The 21,109-nt window shown below is 42.6% G+C and overlaps 1 protein-coding gene across 3 annotated transcripts in view; it reads left to right on the top strand.

The window, feature by feature from the left end:
* The window catches only part of arid1ab (AT-rich interactive domain 1Ab), a 57,955-nt gene that overhangs the window by 4,049 nt on the left and 32,797 nt on the right, over window positions 1-21,109 (top strand). For all 3 annotated transcript variants that reach the window (XM_069176943.1, XM_069176942.1, XM_069176945.1), the window contains exon 2: window positions 19,231-19,461. In XM_069176943.1, the coding sequence (XP_069033044.1) occupies window positions 19,231-19,461 (231 nt within the window). The remainder of the gene's footprint in view (window positions 1-19,230; window positions 19,462-21,109) is intronic.

Below are 21,109 nucleotides of genomic sequence, written 5' to 3'. Positions count from 1 at the left end.
CATCTGGAGAAGTGCTACCGCCACTTGTTGCTCTAAACTTTAAGGTGACAGCTTTTCACACATTTCGATTGCCACTCAGCTGCAGCACAATATGGAAAATTGTGGCCACTTAAAAGCTGCGTATCCTCGTAGTTCAGTCTGAATGGCACCACAATATATTTTTGTAGACCGAGTGCCGGGCTGATCGGTGTCTTTTTATACAAAAATACAGCAGAAAGGATGAGAGGTGTCACGCTGAGTCGGCCCGTCGTTTCTCTGGAGCGCCGGTGTTCAGAGGAAAGTTTGTATTCCCCTTTTTACTTTCGATCCATCACCTCCAGCGTGCGTTACCCGAGGACAGCTTGAAATGTGGGCAAACTTGGAAATGCCAGCGGGTGCGGATGGGTGCTGCGTTTTACTGCTGGAGAGTTGCCCTGTTTACATCACTTCAGTAAACCCACAGAGATGCATTTGGAATACATTACACTACACGTGCATATTAAATGGCACAAATTTTAAGGCGCTATTTTAATCCTGTTTAATTTGTTCTCAGTTGTATTTATTGTAGAAGAGCTCGAGGCATTTTCTTTTGCCTTGAAGAATCAGTATATCTAAATGGCGAATATTATGTCTCATTTCTCAACTGTGAGGTCTGAATGTGAACTAATCTGTCTGAATGAGTGCATCAGCTCTGTGGTGTCACGCTGAGGGTTATGAACTAGGAATAAGTCTTTTTCTTCTGTGGTGATATCTGAATGTGTCAGTGAGTCGTGTGCAGGGAAACTGTTTCCGCCGTGTTTCTTGAATTAATGGTTATAATAGTGTTTGTTGTAGGTGATGGTTGCTATTAAAGTATGTAAGCACAAGTTGCAAAGTAATTAGGATAGTTTGTGGTCGTATTTTTTTGTGTTCATATCCTCACAATTATTTTACGCAAAGAAAAAAACCGTCTGTCTGTCCCGTCACCTTATTCAGTCATTACGGTCTTCCACGCAGGTTTTTCATGTAGGCTAATGTGCTTTCAGAGCACTTCTTCGCTTAAGAAACCGAAGCATATCCTTATTGTACGAGTGGCAGAAGAGAGGGAAGGTAATTGAACATTTTTCGGTTGTTAAGCACACTTAAAGGTAGCAGAAACGGGGATTTTAGCAGAAGGCAGGAGGGTTTTATCAAACTCTCATTAGTGTCACTGAATTGGGACGACTTCGAATGACTTTAGCTGTTGCAGGAGTTTGTCGGTGGTGCAGGTGCAGAGAACACATTACCTTAATGGATGTGATCCCAGACATGGCGTCTGGAGGACAGCAGCTTTCACTAAGGACAAATAAACATTTGTCAAATCATAGTGTGGAGCTGTCACATGAGGCCGCAGCTCCATCAGGGAACGTATGTGTGTGTGTATATGTGTGTGTGTGTGCGTATATGTGTATATATGTGTGTGTGTGTGTGTGTGTGTGTGTGTGTGTGTGTGTGTGTGTGTTGACTGCTGAGTTTGGTGTGGCAGGCAGTAAACCAAAGTTCAGGAGGAGCATTTTTTTTTTTTTTCCCTCCGCAGATGAGCTTGTCCATGAGAAGTGCTGCCGGCTGCGTTTTAGCTCAGTTTATTAAATGCTTCAACTTTTCATTCATTAGCAGCGGCACTGTTGGGCCTTTAATTGGCGGATATATCTCCGGTAATAATTCGATGGATGGTTTTTATGGAGCCTTTCACCTGCCTTGGGCCACCTGCTCCAGATGAATTAATGTATTAATTAAGTGGTGGACGAGGGCTGATGTTGTGGCTTTTCATCACACCTTACACACAAGGAAACCCTCTGAAGCGGGTTGTAGTGCTGTTGTTTTGGATGGTGTAATACCAGGTGTCCCGCCCCGCTTCCCCCCACCCACCTCGCCTGCCCAACACATGGGAACGAGCCGTCACGGATGCCCCCCTTCGCTCTGCAAGGCTGACTTCTCAAATTGAGTTTGAATTAAATCCTAATCAAAGACGCTCTGTAAATATTTCTTTGCAAAAGTACCACAGTTGAAAACATAATGAAAAACAGCAAAATGAGGGTGTTGCGCTCACACAGCTCTGAGGCTAATGTACTCGGGGAGGCCCGCTGCAAAGTACTTCACAAACACAACAGTCTCCCCGCACATTTACTGTCAAAAACTCACAACTTATCTTGCAAGACTGCTTTGTCACTCAAAAGTGAAACTAATTTAATCCATAAACGGCCTCGTATGCTGTTATTTATCCCATCAGTGTGTCATCGGTTTGAATCTACTTCACCCTCCGCAGATTATTCTGGACAGCATATTGCAGAAGTGGCCTGAGGTGGGAGGTTCAAAAACCAGCAGTTTTTTTTTCTCCATCTGGAGGTTGGTGATATGGCCCTAAAAAATAATAATATGATATTTCAGGGTGTTTCTGAAATGTGATAAAATACTGAAACATGTTTTATTATTAATTTACAGAGCATACAACTGCAACAAAATAAGTATTACAGTTTTATATGTCAGTGTAAATGTTACTGTTTGCCTTCAGATATCTAGTAAAAAGTAACATATTATCATAACTGGTTGAACATCCGATCAGTCGTAACTCCTGTGGAAACACTTTCAGCCACGCTTGATGCTGCTGTGTATAAATGTGTGTTATACCCATTTCACTGTGTAAACGCACAATTGTTACATAAACAAGTCCGAATACTTCCGATATGACGCTATGAAATTTCTCAATCATGCTAAAACTTACTGATACTCATACTGACATTATTGTGCACGATATGATGCTCCATCGCACAATTTGAAATCAAGCAGTGACAATTTGTTTTCCATAATCATTTAGTTGTTTACGTATTTTTTAAACTTAAAATTCCCAAAACATGGAGCAACTCCTCGCATATGGTAGTTGGTGTTTTTTTTTATTTATTTTTTTTTTTTTAGCCTCCTTAGATAATATAATTTGATATCTCTGTTTTTTTTCCCACTGTATTGAGGACAAATACAGACCAATCAAGTAATTACCGAAAACAATTAGCAGATTATTCAATCGTGAAAATGATCATTGCTGCCTCATTGGTACAGGAAAACAAACTTGTATTTCTAATGATATGTAATGATTTTAGTGGGAAAGTTTGTTTCAAAGATGGAGATAACTGAATAATCATTTCAGCTGGTGTTGCAGCAGAAATGTCAAACATTCACTGTGTGATTGTAGCTTCTCAGATATGACTCTTTGACGTGTTTCTTTGTTATATATAAGTTATATATAACGGTAAATTCAATAGCTCTACACTTGATTGGACAAAACAAGACAAAGCGGGATGCCGCCTTGGAGTGTGGTGTTTTTTGTGATTTGACGATTACTAATTGTTTTGCGTTTTATGAATTAATCTACAGATAATAAAAATGATCACAATCTGCAGCCCCAGTTTGAGTTACTTTTGTAATTATAAGTTTAGAGCAGCTAGAACTATTTGAGTAATCTTTCAGAGAATGAATCAGTGAGTTTTTGGATAGACACGGTGTCATTGTAGTTTTGCAGACTTGTCTGATTCCAAATTTGATATGAGGATCTCTTTTACATTTATGTGACTGTAAGGATCTGTCTGCAGATTATTGTCACAATTGATTGGCTAATTGTTTGGTGTATAAAATGACTTCAGAATGCCTTCAAATGGCTTTCCTTCAGTTGAAGCAGTGTAAAACCCCAAAATATTAGATTTATTTTCAAATTGAAACTAAAGAAAAGCTGCCACAAATGTGACCCGGGAACAAATTCATCTTTGGAACTTCTGGACAAGAAGAAATGAGATTGATGAATAATTGATTATCAAAACACTTGTCAATTAATTTTCTGTCCATCGATTCGTTGTTAGTGGGAGATAATTTAATGTTTTTGACTGTTGGTAACTTCGTAGAGAAAATAATTGATGACAGGAAATAATGTAAATAATTGTGAATTCAGACAGTCGTGTGTCAACAGGAGGATTTGCTGCTTCACACAGACAGCTGATCAGACCCACCGGACTCACTCTGAGTGTCAAACTGTGTCCGATCCTGTTCCTTGACAGCTCGGCTAACATTTTCTGGATTGTTCCTGTTCCTTAAAAACGACCCGCGGTTCCAAGAAAACACAAACCTACTTCCGGCTTCTGTTTGGGACTCTCGTGTAGTCGGAGAAGAGGAAGACTGAGCTTTCAAAGAGGAAGTTCACTCTCGGCTCTTTAGTCTGCACTGCTGAGTAATGATTCTCCACAGGCCACATGGACAGCATGCTGCCTCCTGGCAACTGTGTGTGTGAGACAGGGGTGTGTGTGTGTGTGTGTGTGTGTGCGTGCCTGTATGAGGGAGAAACGGTGTCAGTGATACCCAGGGGAGGAGGAGGAGGAGGAGGAGGAGGAGGAGGGGGGGTGTTTTGTGAATGATCTTCGTCTGCCCCTGACAGCTGTGTGTATTTGTGTATAAAGTGCAGCAGTTACTTTGTGCTGTGTGTGTGTGTCTGTGTGTGTGTGTGTGTGTGTGTGTGTGTGTGTGTGTGTGTGTGTGTGTGTGTGTGTGTGTGCGCGCGCGCCGCCTCAGGAGCTTCTCTGACCTGCTCTTACTCCACGTGTCACCAGCCATCCGTCTTCCTTTGCTAACATCGGCCCTTTTTTCATCCCTCCGACCACCACGAGGCAGAGCTGCGTTTCCCAGCGCGCTCCGTTTCAGACTTCAGTGTTGTTGTTGTTTTTTTCTCACTATAGCATCATCCATAAAACCTCTTTAATTTACCCCAACACTTCTTAGCGCAGGGCATATTATGAAAAAAAAAAAAATGAATGAGCACTCGTAGATTGAATCAATGCTTCCGGGTTTATTGACTTCCACAAACTGTTGCAAGTTATCGCAACGATATTTAGTGATGCCGCTGAAATCTTCTGCTCAGAAGGTTAATGCACACACACACACACACACACACACACACACACACACACACACACACACACACACACACACACACACACACACACACACACACAGAGGCTGGTAGTTAAAAATGACTGGATCTGAATAATTGTATGCTTTGTGTTGTAATTTGAAATACACTGGAAACAACAAGCTCCTCGTGGACAAATGTCAGACTGGGGCTGTTGCACCGGGGCACATAGGAATGTAAAGGTAATTCATTTCTTTTGACATTTACCTTCTAAAATGCTCCAGATTAGCATAGTAATATCCTTCTGTGAGCCTGTGCGGGACTACAGACTTCATTTACATGACGTATGGTGTGTGTGTTTTTATGGAATAAAGTGGTTAACCTTTAAATGGGTGCAGTTGTTGATACTCGGAGGTAGAGAATGATGCTTCCCTCCCAGCTCTCGTACAGCGCTCACCTTTGATCTCCGCAAAAGAAGTTAAAAAAAAAAAAAAAGCCAATGGCTCATATATAAAGCAGGAAAAAAGGGAGCCCGAGGAGCGCTTGATCTTTCTGCCTTTATGTCTTTTTGTATAACTCGATCATGATGTGGGTTGATGTGGATGGTACGTTGCTTTCTGTTTTGCCTAATGTGATATTCACAATTTCATTTTTTTTTTTTTTTAAGCTAATAAAAACCAAACGTCATGAATGCAGTGGAAGCTCTGTGCTCTAGATATTTACAGCACAGGAGCGGGAAAGAGATTGCTAGTTGATAAAAGATAAATTCATAATAATGTTGTGATAAGTTGTCATTTTAGGAAGCAAATAAAGGAAAATAAAAAGGGAGGATTTGATGCCTTTACTGTTTATTCAGAGCTGAAACAATCGTTTGATTGACAAAAGTAATTGGAAACTGTTATTAACTAATAATCAATTCTTTAGGCCTTTTTTTTTTTTTTTATCAACAAAAGTGGCACATTGTATTTGGGTCCAACTTGTCGTTCGGTCCGGTGCTTTCACACCGACCTTGTTTGGTCTTAATCTAAAGGAAGGACGAGGAAGCTCCAGATCAAAGGACTAAAACCAAACCAGGTGATCGTGGACCGGATCGAACAGAACCACGGTTTGGTTCGATTACGGAGTATTTAGATGCTTTGGATGTTCGACTCGGTTACAGGAAGTTGAGGCAGACTGTCATCACACCACTTTGGATGTGAAACCAAATCTAACTACATCAAATGTTTATTAAAAACTTGAATCTTTGTTCGGACTTTCAGGTGTGAAAATGATCTTGGAGCACGAGTCGGTCCGTTCTGGGTTAGAAAATACATTATATTCTTTTTTTGACAGTTTGTGAACTAATCTATTAATTCAGAAAAGAATCAAATTATGAATTGATCATGAAAATAGTATTTGCTGCTTTAGATTTGTTTTATCAGCAGAAGATTTAGTAACAGTTTTGATAAATCTTGTCAAAGTGATCGTCATTTTTAATGAGCTGGTTCCAGATTCATTCTCTCGTCTGTTTCAATAAATCAAACCTGTTTTGACTTCGGATGGTCACAAACATGAATGTTTGATCCTGTCATTTTGGGCTCAGGACCTTTGCAGATATTTCTTTTCCTGTTTCCTAATAGTTGGTATATCAACCGATTCACCACTGATGAAGACAAAAACTGGTAATGAAAGAAAGCGTTATTTGCTGGGTGACATCGACTCTCTTTGGTTGTGGGCTGTTGGCGAGATGTGAACGTTATGTTGTCCTGTGGCAACGTAAGAGGCAATGTTACTGTTCTCAGACAAGTTGAAGTTAAAAAGTAATCAAGTAAACAGTTTGATTGACCCTGAAATAATCAGGAGGTGCAAACTTAGCAATAAATTGACATCCTAAGAGCTGAGTTTTACTGCTGGAGTCGGACTTTTACAGTAAAAATGAGTTGAGTAGTGCTTGTTTTTTTTTACCCCACTTAAACACTGACTGTACTTTTCTTTATTTTTATAGAAACAGGCCTATGTTTACACGTCCACGTTCAGATGCCACCTCTCTGTGTGTGCGGCAGGCGTCCAGTGAGCCGCCCGTTTGATACGGAGCCATTGTTTGGTTTGTGGTTTGATCGGCTCGGATGGTCAGCGGGGACAAAGTTGCACAGACAAAAGCGACAGCGAAAAAAAAAGCTGTTTGGCGTCATTGTTTCTGGCTCGTGTGGCAGGTGACAATGATTTATGCACCAAAGACACATTTGAACAGTATTTGGTGCCCGGCTGATGCCAAGGACCGGCTCTTGTTGTGATGCCTGACGGCGCCGGTGGTGCAGCCATAACGGCTGTCGGCTCCTCCACCTGAAGATTTGCATGTCCATGTGTGTGTGAGCGACAGCAGAGTGCAAATTTACAACCAAAACGGTCCCAACGGTCCCAATGGTCCCGCTCAGCGTGTCCCTCGGTTCAGTCCCTCCAGGGTGTCGGCGAGTTTGGTTCTGATTGTTGCGATCAAAATTTTTAGATTTTGCGGCAGATTTTCTCAAAAATTGCGACGTAGTTTTAAGTTAGTTTTTTGGTAAAATTGTGGGAATTTGAAAGAAAAATTCAATTTTCTTCAAGCACTATCTGATAAAGGAATAAATATGGAATCACTTCTTGTGGTAATAATCATGCTGCACATCAGACATACTTTATTTAAAAAAAAAAAAGAAAATGTATTTATTCTAATTGATTTATTGAAAGTCCGTGGGGTTAAAAGTTACAAAAAACATCACCAAAAGTGAAGCAGCTTTACAGAACAGACAGTCCGACTAATATAAAACACAACATCAGCTGTCAAAATAAGAGCTTCAATGCTGTTTAATTCATGTTAATTGAACACACAGGCCTAATATATGGACACAAACAAACTGCAGTCTCTTACAACTTGATGTGTGTATGAAATTATTTTCGCATATGTAATCACTTCAATCGATAACAAGAATTTTATTTGAAACTTTTATTGTGAAGGCCACATTTCCCACCACCCGGTCACTTCCGGGTCGTCTGTTTGTTCCGGTTTCCTCGGATGCACAAACTTTTATTCGGTGATGAAAACAGGAGCGGAGGCTTTCAGATTGTAAATGAGGAGTTATTTTTTTTCATAAAGGGAGTTTTGTTTGAAAGGACTTACTTCACGCCGCGATACTTTCAGTAGCGCTTCTTCGAACGACATTTTTTTTGCGGAGAAATCGCAAGCTCTCGCAAATATTGCAGCGTTTGGCTGAATTTGCGATATTATTGCGATCGCAGGCGGGGCTCTCATTTGTCTCGTAGCACGTTGGGATCAGTTGACACCGCTGGAGAGGACGTTAAACTGGACGGAGCTGCTCCAACCTGCGAACTCTCCTCCATTCAGATGACCAGTCTGTGACTCAGATTATGACCAGGCATGTTTTCCTCAGGTCGTGTGTGTGTGTGTGTGTGTGTGTGTGTGTGTGTGTGTGTGTGAAGTCCGTGTTGTGACTGTAACCATGAGGCAGCTCGTGACCCAGCCAGGTCCTTAAGTGGCTTCTCCTCATTCAGCAGCCAGGGTATTTTTGGCATAGTAGTGAGTGACACACTTATCGTAATGGGTCGTCCAGGGTGCCAATGGTCAGCCTGAATAAGCATCCTCCTCGGCCGAGCCTCAGCAACGTGATGCTACCGATCCCCGTCTTGCCTCCCAACAACTGACGGAGGAGTCGCCGGCCGCTAACGCATCAAGTGTCTTATCTCCGAGCACAAGAGGAGAGCGGAGACCACTTTTTTTCCCTCCGTGAGCTTTCTGGGTGAAGTGCTCTCGTGACCTGAGCGCCGCTGCTACTCCTAAACTCTGCTCATTAAGCCGAAGTGGTGTGCTTTACAGGCCGAGCTCCACTGTGACTGTAACTAGGATTACTGTAAAACTGTTGCATGTGTGATTTCATACATGCGTATAATAATAGAAATGATTATCTTATCTGATATATGGGTCGTTATTCTTTATATATATATATATGAGAGACATCCTCAAAACTTTTTCAGTCCTCATAGTTGTTTTCTTGTGACTCCACTAATGTTTGTTAGTGCATCTTTTTGCTTCCACCCTGCTGATTATGTTGTTGCTGGGTTTTGATCCGTCGTCATGTGAAGCGTGCTGAAGCCGAACTCATCCGGTGTGCGTGTGCAGGTGCACTTCACACATCACCTGGACTCCTGCTGACATGTCGCTGTTCAATGACCAATATCTGGTTTGCCACCCACCGTCTCTCACCTCAAAGTGGGCTCTCCCTACCGCCGCTGCTCTCGGCCCTCCCTCCCATCCTAACCTCCCCCCCTGTGCCTGGTCTCACTCCCGGGAATCAGCCACTGTCACCTGGAAATATAAGTTTGGGCTGACAGGTTGACAGCCGGCAGTCAGGGCCAATGTTCACTCTGTTGTACCTCCAACCTGAACATGGCACTGACAGGCCAGGCAGCACTCAGCCCACTTTTGTTCTTCCTGGATGGGAGGTTATTGTGTCTTCTTTTTGTTCACCACACTGGGTCTATCAGTACAGTGTGGGAACCAGTTAGCGCCTCGCAGCTATGTCCTTATTCATTAGTAAACAATTAGTCTCGTGCCAGTCACCACTGACATATTGGTACTTAATTAGTTCAGTTTCCTGTCAATGAAGGAGCATTTTTTCCCCCCAAGTATTTCTGAGCTGAAATAAGTTTTATATGAAATTAATGAATAGGTCGACGTTGATCCAGTTTTCTTCAACATCTGGTAAACTTTGCTGAGCGTTTTTCTAAATAAATATTCCTTATATTCTTTAAATCTTCATTCTGTTATAATGAGCTATATTATAAAGAGCTATATTAAAGGGATATTCCAGCGATTTAACAGTTGACTAATATATAAAAACAGAATGGGCCAACTGGAAGCAGCAGACGTCCAGATGTTTGATTTTTAGTGTCAAAAACACTCAATCCTCCACTCACATCAGTGTCTTCTCATTAAACTCTTACTTTTCTTTCAAATTCTCTCAATAACTTGATATTGTAATGCAGTGTTTTTAATAGCCCTGACAACTTAAGACTTGAAAAGTAAATTGGTGGAGTGCCTCTTTAAACCCGCCTCGTGTTTCATGCTGTCTGAATCCAGATAGTCGGATTGCTTCCGAAACCGCCTCCCTGAAACGTTCCCACATCAGACGGGGTTAGTGCTGCTCACCATTTCTGTAACTTTTGATACCAATAATCCAACATTTATAGCGTTCACTACACTGTTGCATTTGATCAGGTGCTCCAGGATGAATGTCTCCCTGCGGAGACTCTTTTCACTCCTGCTCAAGGGCACCTGTTCAGATCAGGTATGAACACTTTGGACTGCATGTCGCACAAACCTCTACATTTCCAGTACCACCTTGACTGTAGTCAAAAGGATGTTTGAGAGCTTATCTATATTCATTTTAGAATAAGTAGTTTGACCAAAAAAATAAAAAAAAATAAACGTGAGTTGCAACTTTTAACCTCATTTCATAGTCTTCCTTAGAAGATGGAGCCGCCTTAGTTCTCGTGGTGGTAGTTCGGTTGTCAAACTGTACTGAGAAGCAGTTTAAAGCTCAAAAAGTCACGAGTGGACCTCATTGCCATGAACTGAGTGGCGCGCATAGACACTGGTGTCACCGTGGGATTGTTAAATGTCAGCTATAGAAAGGAATCAGTCGTCTTTTATGCTTCTACAAACGCTCTTCTATCAGTCGTAATCTTAACAAACCTCTGTAATATATGTGACGTCTCCCCGTGGCTGCTTGACGGAGAGAGTAAAGGTGCGCAGGGATGTAAAGCAGCGCTGCGCTCCTGCTTCATGCAGGAGCAGCACCTTTCTGTTGTTGTTCTTATTAACCTGAAATGGCCTTGGAAAGACTTCCTCCCTCATCTCCCTGAGATGTGAAGATTTTGTCATGTGAGCGTGTGAGTTCCCACTTCCTCCACCCCTCCCCACCCCCCAAAAAACATCTTTTGAATTCCTCCGAACAGCTGGGTGAACATCTGGGTGAGTAGGGGTGCTGTTGCCTGTGCTCGGTGTGGATGATGGCACCAGCAGGTGCGGGGAGGGGGGTGGTGGGGGGGCTCCCCTCCTTCCCCTCCTTATGTTGGAGTCGTGCAGCGGTCAGCTTCACGTCTGAACTTCTCCGGTGGATGTGGAAGGATTCGGACTAATTGTTTAATTGAGAACACGGTCTTTTATTTGTTTTCCCCGCAGCTTCTTGTGTACTCGAGCTCACAGGTATGGATTTTTCCCAGCTTTTTGAACACACCAGTAAGCTGTGCTTTAGCTCCTCTTAAAAGCTGATTTGTCCAAGTAGTTTACCTCGGTGCTGCTGGCTCTCTGCTGTGTGTCTGACTCCTGTTTTTTAGAAAGATTTAAGAGTTATAATTAAATAATGATATGAATAATTAAAGGAGGAATTTTTAATAAAGCTTCCCAGTGTCAAAATATAATTAGTCCTCATCATCGGTATCGAAATGTCTCGGTCCTCATTTATTTAGATGTTGGTCGAGATAATTGGTCACTGCTGTCGTTCAACATTCAGAAGTGGAAGGTGGAATATTTTTTATTCACACTGTTGCTGTTATGTTTTAATATGGTTTGAAAATGTGCGGCGCTGATGTGAAACCTGAGTTCTGGTATCAGGATGATACTTTTCATGATACCTCACTTTGAGAAATACAAATGTTTTTCTACACAACTGTTTTTCATGTATCACAAATGTTGAATCTTATCTAAACACTGACATAAAGAGCGCTTAAAATTCTGCTTCACCCAAACAGCTGTGCAGAAATGTTGCCTAAATAAAATACAGGAAAAATTTAGATTAGAAATTAGTAAATCGAGTACTAGAGCAGTACAAACAATAGAAAACTGCTGTTTTGAAAACGAAAGGATTATTTAAATCGAAAATCTAAAAGAAAATAAATTAGTTTCTTTTTCAGTCGTGCAAACTGATAGTTTTTAAAAAATGTAAATGGTCACCTGCATGTTTTTTTTTAATTTATTGTAATGACCCTTTTAAAATATGAGCAGATGAATTGATCGTAAAAATAAATGGTAGCTGCAGTGAGATTTGGACTGATACCAGATGATTAGGGCTGGTGTCAATACTCTTATTAGGTAGTAAAATAAAATCTGACATAGGTACTTTGACTGAAATGTGGTTATCAATTACTCGTGACAAAGATGTGTAATAGTGGCAGGATGTTTTAAAGTTAAAATACATTTTGTAAAGTAATAGTTACACAAAACCATGAGTGAAAACACATTAAACTATTTTTAAATGACACAAAGCATCTTTTTCTGCATAATGTTCTGTTAAAAAGAATTCATATCAGATCACATATGAACTGATATCAGTATATCTGTGAAAGGCCAATATCAAGCAGTGAAATCATCCAACAGATAAATCAGTAGTTCTCTGGAATCCAAATCTCCGCTGGTATTCATACCAGCTTTTGTCGCTTTATCATTTTCAAAACTCCTTTTGGGTTTTCATTTGAAAGTTGATAAGGACAGAAGTTGAATATTCGTCTGCAGCTCTCGATACTCCGTCTGAAGGTTACGTCGGGGGGGACGTCGCTGGGACCGCTGTCCCTTGTCCTGGACCAGAACTCGACCCTTCAGTCCTGGAGGCGCTGGGAGCTGAACCAGCGGTGCCCTCGGAGACGGATCCCCTCACGTCGGTGCTAAACAGCAGGATATCCTGCCCCACCCCGCCCCTTGATGTGATATGTGCGGCTCCGCCACCATACGAGGGCGGCCTGAGCCGGCGTGTGTTGGTGCTGGTGTGCAGTTGCGTGTCGAAGGGCTTTAAGGCAGAACAATGGTGTGTGTGCGCCGAGCCGAGGCCATGTGGCCGTGTGGCGGATTAAATTAGCAGCAGTTGTTTATAGTCTGTCCCCCCCGGTCCATCTGCTCCACTCGGCCCCGTACACTCCAGCTCTGCTCGTAGGTCCCCCCCCCCTCCCCCCCCCCGCTCCAAATCCCCATCCCCATCACACACACACACACACACACACACACACACACACACACACACACACACACACACACACACATTTTGAATAGTTGCAATATCCACCAGCAGCCCAGTCATGACACAAAATACTCAGTGCAACCTCTTCTGCCAAGAGTGCTCTGGCTTTCCTCTATGCAGATTAGCCATGTGCTAATTGTGGTTATTTATTTATTTATTTTATGGAAGAGAGAAAAAAAAAAAAAAAGGGGGAGGGGAGGAGTTTCCTCCAGAATTGATTAGATGACTGAGCAAAAAAAAAAAAAAAAAAAAGAGAGACAGTGCAGCGCTGCATGGTTGACACGTCGTTTCTATCTGTGGGAAGTTTGACACAACGCTTGAAGTGATGTTGAGGAGGCAGCAGCTCGGCCTTTCAGTAAACATCTGAATGTAGATGAAGACCATTGAGCCTCCAGGTGATTCTCATGAGTGTTGTTATGTGTACTTCTTGAGGTAACTCCAAGCTCTTGTACTATTTTTCAGCGATGGCAAATTATTGACGTAAAACATTGGCCACCAGTTATGTCCGCATTTTACAACCTGAATGATCAATCTGTCTTTTCTCTATCAAAACTTTGAACTTTTCAAAAACTAAGGAGTGTGTTGCTGCAGCATTTTGTTACCTCGCCCTGCGGTCTGCGTGCGCGTCAGGGAGTTTCCCTCCACATCACAACGGCAGGTTTTTTGCAACTCGAACTTCATGTTAATATAGCAAATACGTAATATACATATTTGTAGTCTGATTTGAGGCTGAATGATTGAAGGAAAATATACAGGGAGATAGAAAAAAAGTTGCATCTGTTTGTGTTCAATATCAGTTTTCTTTTTTGCACTCAAAATACCAATAAGTATCATGTTATTTTGTTGTCCTTGTTGGCTTGTTTACTTTGTCGTCTTTACTAATTTTTCTGTTGTTACTCTGGCCACAGCTGGAAATAACAGGTTCGTGTTTAATGCTAAAAACATAACGTAACACTGGCCACAGCAGAAGAGTGAAATAACTGAGTGAGCTTGTTTGTTACGCAGCGAGATAAATCCAAAGTTTTGCCTCCTGTTACGCAGTACGGCTGCTCGAGTTAAATATTTTCAACTTTTTAAATTCACGCCCTTTCGCGTCGCCCGGTGCGACTTCGCGGACATTTACGTCTTTGCGTTGACTTTGTATGTAAATCTCTCCGCGGGAAGAACTCGCTTCACGTTTGATCTGAACTCACCGTCACGTTTTCTGACATTTTACAGGCAAAACAATGAATTCATTAGTCAAGAAACGGGAACGGATGAATTGATCATGAAAACAATGGTTAGCTGCATCATAAAAACAGGCTAAATAGTTTATTTATCAAACAGGCTACACTTCCCTCAAAATGATTCATTAAAATCAGACTTCTAGTTTATATTGCACGCTATAAGAAAATGTTTGCTAAGTAGCAGGAAGTGGCAGGTATTTGCGAGACCTTGATGGGAGCCATCGGTCCGACTTCCACTGTGGGCCTTATCGTCTTTCCACTGCATCCATCTCTCTACCTCCAACCGCCCACATCTTCCAGTAACACATAACAAGCAGATCCCTCTCTCGCACTGTATAACATATTATAAGATCGTGTGAGAAATGCAGCGACTCTTAATTCTTAGTGTTGAACATTCACTTACATGTTTTTTCACCTTGAAACACGGCTTCCTTTTAAACCAAGGATTTTTTTTCTCAGCCTTGTGCCTCTAATATTTAACTTAATACTACTTTTAATAAATGTTTTTGTGGCGATGATTAAAGGCTAAAAACCTGGGAAAATATATTCAGCTGCTCAAGGTCTTAACTCCTTGCGGTGCTCCAATCTCGGTGTTGCCTTTTCTAAAGAGCCGAGCTGCTAATGCTCCGACGGAGAGGAAGAGGAACAGAGCCTTGTATAGAAGTCCCTGACCTCCATATAGATGCAGCCGGCGCTGTTTGGTGTGGCTGAAGCACGCACACGCTCACAAAAGGGCCGAGCCGAAGCTCTGTGGGATCCTGGAGGACGTAATGGTGTGTCAGATGTGAACAACTTCAGCAATGCAAAGAAAAACACTGGTAAACGGATCAATGAAGCGCCGAGCGGCAGCTATCGCCCAGCCGGCGTTAACATCATCCAAAAAAAAACCAACATCCTGCACTTATATGAAGCCATCAGACATGTTATGAAAGATATTAGATTTTACTGAGGAGTCCCACCCATGTGCTGTGTTCATATTGGCTTTTTATTGACTTCTGACTGGATTTATTTGTTATTTTATGGAGTTTCCAGGAGATGATTGTGCTTTAAAGGATAAATCCGCTTTATTGACGATACTGACCAACGACTTTGTTGACTACAATGTCTGTAAAGCTGCACTTCATGATTACCTAATTTCAGTATCGACAAATTTACAGATCATTTTTCTTGATTAATTGTTCATTAAATGTCAGAAAATAGTGACAAATACCCAAACTGGTGTTTTCTGATGTTTTGTTTCGTTCGATCAACCGTCAAAGACAGAAATATTCAATTCACTGTTAAAAAACAGAGAAAATGAGTAAATCTTCATACTTGAGCAGTTGAAAGCAGCATTGTTAGGCTTAAAAAGTGGCTTCTGCTTTTACTTGTGAATATAGTTGACAATTATTTATATGTTGATCAACACATTTTTTTGATTGGCCAATCATTGGGGCCCTCTTTTTTTAATTTTTTTTTTATTTCCAATAAGGCTGTCAGGATCATGAAATTTAAGTTTACATTTAATTCTCAAAAATGATTCCACTTAACAATTTATTTATTTATTTATTTTTTTCTGTTCATTGTTTCCACTATTATAGGAGAAACCTAATCACAGTTTAATTGGCTCACACACACACATGAAGAAGAGCCATTGTTGTCGGTGGTGTTTGGCTTTGCAACTAAATCCACCATGTTTATGTTGGATGAATATTCAAAGTTAAGCTGCTTCAGATAAACATGTTGGGCCACTGTCCACTCGTGTGCCTTTAAACCACGGCAGAAGAAGAGGGCGCAACAAGATGACATCATTAAAAGAGCGCCAGTCAAACCTCAAAGGAAAGAAATCAACGTGGAAACGGTGAAGTAAATCTGACATTTCTGTTTGTTTCATCCAGCTGTTTTTATACAGATGAAAGAAACTGATTCTGATGATCAGGTGGTTTTGTAAATGACATAAAATTACCTCATTACCATTACAACCATTAATAAAGACCCAAACTAGTAAAATAGGGCAGTAAATAAGTTGTTTGTGTTGTTCGTTGTCTTTAAGTCGCTGTTTTCATCCAAAACCTGAACATATTCGATCGGACACAAAACTTAGAAAAGCAGCAAATCCTCCCATTTGAGAAAATAGAACCGAGGCCTGTTTTACAAGCAGCTGTTTATCAAAGTCGTTTCAAAATAACATCCTGGTTTTCATTACCTGGATTTATTCTTTTAGGGTCTGTACATCATCTTAAAGTAGTTTTGTAATGTTGAACTCAAAACAACTTATTTCTTTGGGGTTTCCTCCTGGAAACACTGAACTATTACAACTCATTTAAGTGTTTAAGCATCAAAATGGCCCAAAAAAATTCAGTGAATGTTGGTATCAGAATAATGAGTAAATAGTCAAACAAAAACTAATCGCCGGCCTTATTTCAAGTGCGTTTCTGTTTTTTTTATTAGGTGTGTGCACAGAGAGGTGCTCGGCGTTGCAACCTGGTCAGATCACCACGATCTTCATCTGTTAAATGAGACGCGAGAGGCAGATGAGTGGTTGTTTTGCGGTGATTCTTCACGGAGCTGGAAGCAGCGATTGTTTCTGACTCTCTCTCTGCCGAGTCCACCTGTCAGTGTTGGAAAGTGGCTACGCGAGTCGGTGTTGAAATATTCTCACTGCCGGCGTGATATCGACCGAAATTGGTGGTGAGGAGGGGAGGAAAGAAAGGTTGATTGTTTTATGGGCCTGGTCATCGCTGGGAGATTTTGTCTAAATGAGAAATAGATTTTACCTTTAGCGGCGGCTGCTTTAGTAGTTTGTTAGCATACGAGCCATTTTTCATGCGGACCGGAGGACGTCAGCGGGTGATTCGGGCCTCGGTGGCACACTTTACGGATGACACGGGAGGCTCCGTCTAACTGCTTAAGCAGCTCATTAGGCAGGAGCTGTAGCATATTTCTGTCCAGTGAAAGAAGCCGCTGCAGCTCTGTTTGTAAAAATGTGGAGACGTTTCCTTCTTGTTGCCATAATTGGACAAATCCAGCTGTCTGAAATGGATTGAAACGCACCAGCGAGGTGGCGTCTGCTCTTTCACGACTTTTCTCCTCGGTCATGTTTCAGCTGAGCGGCGTGTTGTTTGGGCTGCTATCATGGTGTGATGTCAGGTGCGTGTGCGTGTGCGTGTGTGTGTGTGTGTGTGTCCTTCCAGCCTCGGGGTTAAAAGTGCATTAGAGGTCACAGGAGAGTGCCTACCGGGCCCGTTACCTCTTCCCCCCCGTGGTGCGGTTGGTAATGACCCAAGGGAGCGTAGTAACCCTCCCCTCCCTTTTCCTGCACACACACACACACATACAACATAACCCACACATACACTCTCCTGAACCTGGAGGAGCTCAGGAGAGTGTGGCCTGGGGGAGGCTACGGGGAAAATCTGGAGTGGAATATGTTATCTTGGATGATGTTGGTTGACCGCACTGACAGCTTGTTGATCCACCCACCACCTCCACCTCCCACCACCTCCAGTCTTCCCCAACACACCAACACACACATATTTTCACACACACACTAGCGTCCTGCTGAGCCATCCGCCCCCCACCCCTGCCCCCCTCCACCTCTCTCTCTCTCTCTCTCGCTGCAGCACTGTCATTCATAGAGTGCCAAAAGCCCTGCTGCTTTATTAAAGCCCAGGAAGAGCAAGGCCTGGCCCGGGTTCAAACAGCAGTGCAGCTGGGACCTGTTACATTTTCGGCAGACTGCCCTCTCTCGTCTCGCTGGCTATAAATAGCCCCGGTGGTTGTCTCCCTCAACCAAGGAAAAGACGTTTTTTGGGCGGGGGGGAGGAAAAAGAAACACACACAGATTAATAACCGTGGGAAGCAATGAAAGCTTTGTGTCTGCTGCCCGAGGTCAGCAGGCCAGGAGGTGTTGCAACTTCAAAGCTTCCCATTGTGGCTCGTCCTCTCAGTGCAGTGGAGGGTTTGTTGGGAACACGTGGGTGCCAGCAGTGTGATGAGTTGGTGGCGTGGGACCGCGGCGGCCGAGCCCCTCCACACCCAGCCCGGGTCTGTTTTTGTACTTTTTAGGTTTGCGGCTGATGACAACTGTTCTATTTTTGAGCGTATTTATTTCTTCTTGCACCGGAGGAGTGTTGTGTCTGATGGGGGAAGGGGGGAGGAGGGGGGGGGGGGGAATCCTCGCAGCTCAACTCTTATGTACACACATGCAGCATCACACTTTATGACCTTGGCTCCAGCTGTTGACAGACGAGGCTACCTCATTACGAACCTTCCCCTCCGCGCCTCTGAAGCCAGAGAAGGCTGTCTGGCCCCGGTAACACATCCCCTGCTCGGGCCATGTGGATCCCTCCGAGTCCAAGCCGGCCAAGGTCAGCCCCCCCCCCTCCACCACCACCTCCACCCTCCGTCCTGACATGGCTCCAGCTGAGGGGTAGGCCCGGCTCCAGCTACCGCAGACACTTCCACTTCCTTAAAGCTTATTTTCGTAGAAACCCTCCCTGACGTCTGCGCCGTAACAGTATCCACCCACTGGCACAATGATCTCCTGGGCAGGGAAACGCTCCTGGCGGATGTAGTGGGCTCATTCATTCATTCATGGCCAATTTTTTCCCTTTCTAGTAGGAAAGTAAATCCACTACTGCTTTTTTTTTTGTTTTTGTTTCCTCCTCCCCCTTCTTGCTTTTTGTTCTGTATTTGCTTGATTATACTGTGACTGGTTTATAAGATGATGCTTGCGCGATACATTGCAGAGGCGGAGTCATCATTTGTGTTCTGAGTAATTCCTGTTCACCGAACCCACGTTGCAAAAAAGGTACCAAAATAACTCCGGCTAAATTTGACCTGGACTGCACTTCCCATTCTTTTCGTGTCACATCACCGGATTCTGAACAATATCCCATCAGTTGCATCATTATAGAGCTTGTTAGGCTGTATGACTGCAGAGTCCTAATAGGAGCACTGTGGACCTCCCTACCAGGAGTGGATAACAGACAATTATCTCCACAGTTAAACCTTTTTCATGCAGTTTTGATGCTATAATTGTCCATGCAGCCAGCCACTGGTTCACATTACATGTTCTCTTTGTGTCCTCCAGCCTCCAAGCCCGATGGACCAGGTAGGGAAGATGCGTGGCCAGCCATATGGAGGACCCATTCCCTACTCCCAGCAGCAGCAGCAGCAGCAAGGGCCTCCCGCCGGGCCTGGACCCCAGCAGGCGGGCTCTTACGCAGGGCAGGGCTACGGACCTCCGGGCCCTCAGAGGTATCCTATGGGGATGCAGACCCGAACACCTGGCGCCATGGGCGGCATGCAGTATGGACAGCAGGTCAGTAATTATTTACAGATAACTGTCACTTCTGTTTTTATTGCAACCTTGCACAATGAAGTTATTGTTACGCTTCAAACGGCCAAATATATGATTATAAGAGATTTGTTGTGGTAACATGTTCAAAGATTTTTTTTTCTCCTGGATGACTGGGAGTAACATCAGCAGGTTATTCAACATGTAGCTGAGATCAGAGGTTCTTGTACACTTAATTGTTTTCCCAATCTCCAAACACTTATTGTGTAAATAATATGGAAATATGATCTGTAGCATAGAAACAAAACATTTTGCGAAGAAAGTTAAGGCTATTAAGTTCAGAGTGCAGCATGTGAAGACAGATTTGTTGGGGACCTGAGACTTTATGGTAAAATGGTTGAATCCTGTTAAACAATAATTTCTGACCAATCATCAACATGCGTGTTGAAATCACCAAATAATAAGACACTGGTGTCGAGAGGATGTGAACTCGGATAGGAAACTTATGTTTGCGATGGGAGGACGGCCGGTTCCAAACAGAGGAGGGGATTTGTCCTGCTCACTTTTGACACCTGTAACATCTTGGGGAGATTATCCGATATTGATGGGATCAATCTCCACCCAGAAGAACTGCCAAACCACACTGTGGTGTCGCTGGCTGAGGTGAGAAAGCGATGGACAGGGATTTGGATCAGCAGAACCAAACCATGCCACTGCTATTACTGAGACGTCTAAAGATATTTATAATGATTAGATTTAGAGTGAAGTTCAGTTTCAGTGCACTGATGTCAGTGGGGACAATAAACTATGAAATATCTGCCTCTTTACATATTGTTGTCACAAGTATCAAAAGTGTTTCATAGCCTCATTTCAGCGATCATTGCAAGCAAATTGTATGAAGAATATCGGCCTATTTTTCAATATCAGAATGTTTTTTACTTATTTTGACATCAGCTTCTAAAATCCCGTATTAATCACGCTCTAATAAAAGACGTCGCTGATGCTGGGAGGTGAGTTTTCTTACCTTCAGACACACCCACTGTTTCCTGTATTATTTTATATATTAGACATCAATGCAGCATTGATAAATAAAACTAGGATTTTGACGACTACTATAAAACTTGAGTGCAGCAGCCAAGCCGTGTTGAGCACCATCTAAACCCAATAATTGTGGAGAACAACAGATCAACTTAATGACTTTTCTCAGATGGGATGATTGTAGCTGTTCCAGTGGACTTCAGTAGCAAGTTTTGCCTTTCTGGGTGTAGATTGTTTATTATCTGCTTTAGCTTTATAAACATTTTTGGATAATTTGACACACATATGGTAAAAATCATGGACAAAAATGATGTTAACGTGCATATTTTTGATTGGGATTGGACTGCAAAACTCCCATTAAACATATTTACCTAAGTCTTCCCCAAACTTTGGGAAAACACTGAAATGTATTCCAAAATGTGGCGCTATTCCTTGAATGTCTCCAAAGCTGTAAGATGAGAGAGAAGAGGGGACGACACACTGTTCATTAAAGTCCAGCAGCAACAGTTCTGTTTTGAAAACGGGATAATTCACTGGATCATAGATGAGAATCAGAGTAAACAGAGCCCAACCAAACTCAAATCCAGCATCTTTTTTTTTTAAACCTGAAGCCTTAAAGACACCGAATAAACCA

Source organism: Embiotoca jacksoni, unplaced genomic scaffold, assembly GCF_022577435.1.
Source record: "Embiotoca jacksoni isolate LCO1_2020_lvr unplaced genomic scaffold, fEmbJac1.0.p SCAF_7, whole genome shotgun sequence".
NCBI classification, from domain to species: domain Eukaryota; kingdom Metazoa; phylum Chordata; class Actinopteri; family Embiotocidae; genus Embiotoca; species Embiotoca jacksoni.
The sequence above is the reverse complement of the archived record's forward strand: the minus strand, read 5'-3'. Positions and strand labels throughout refer to the sequence as shown.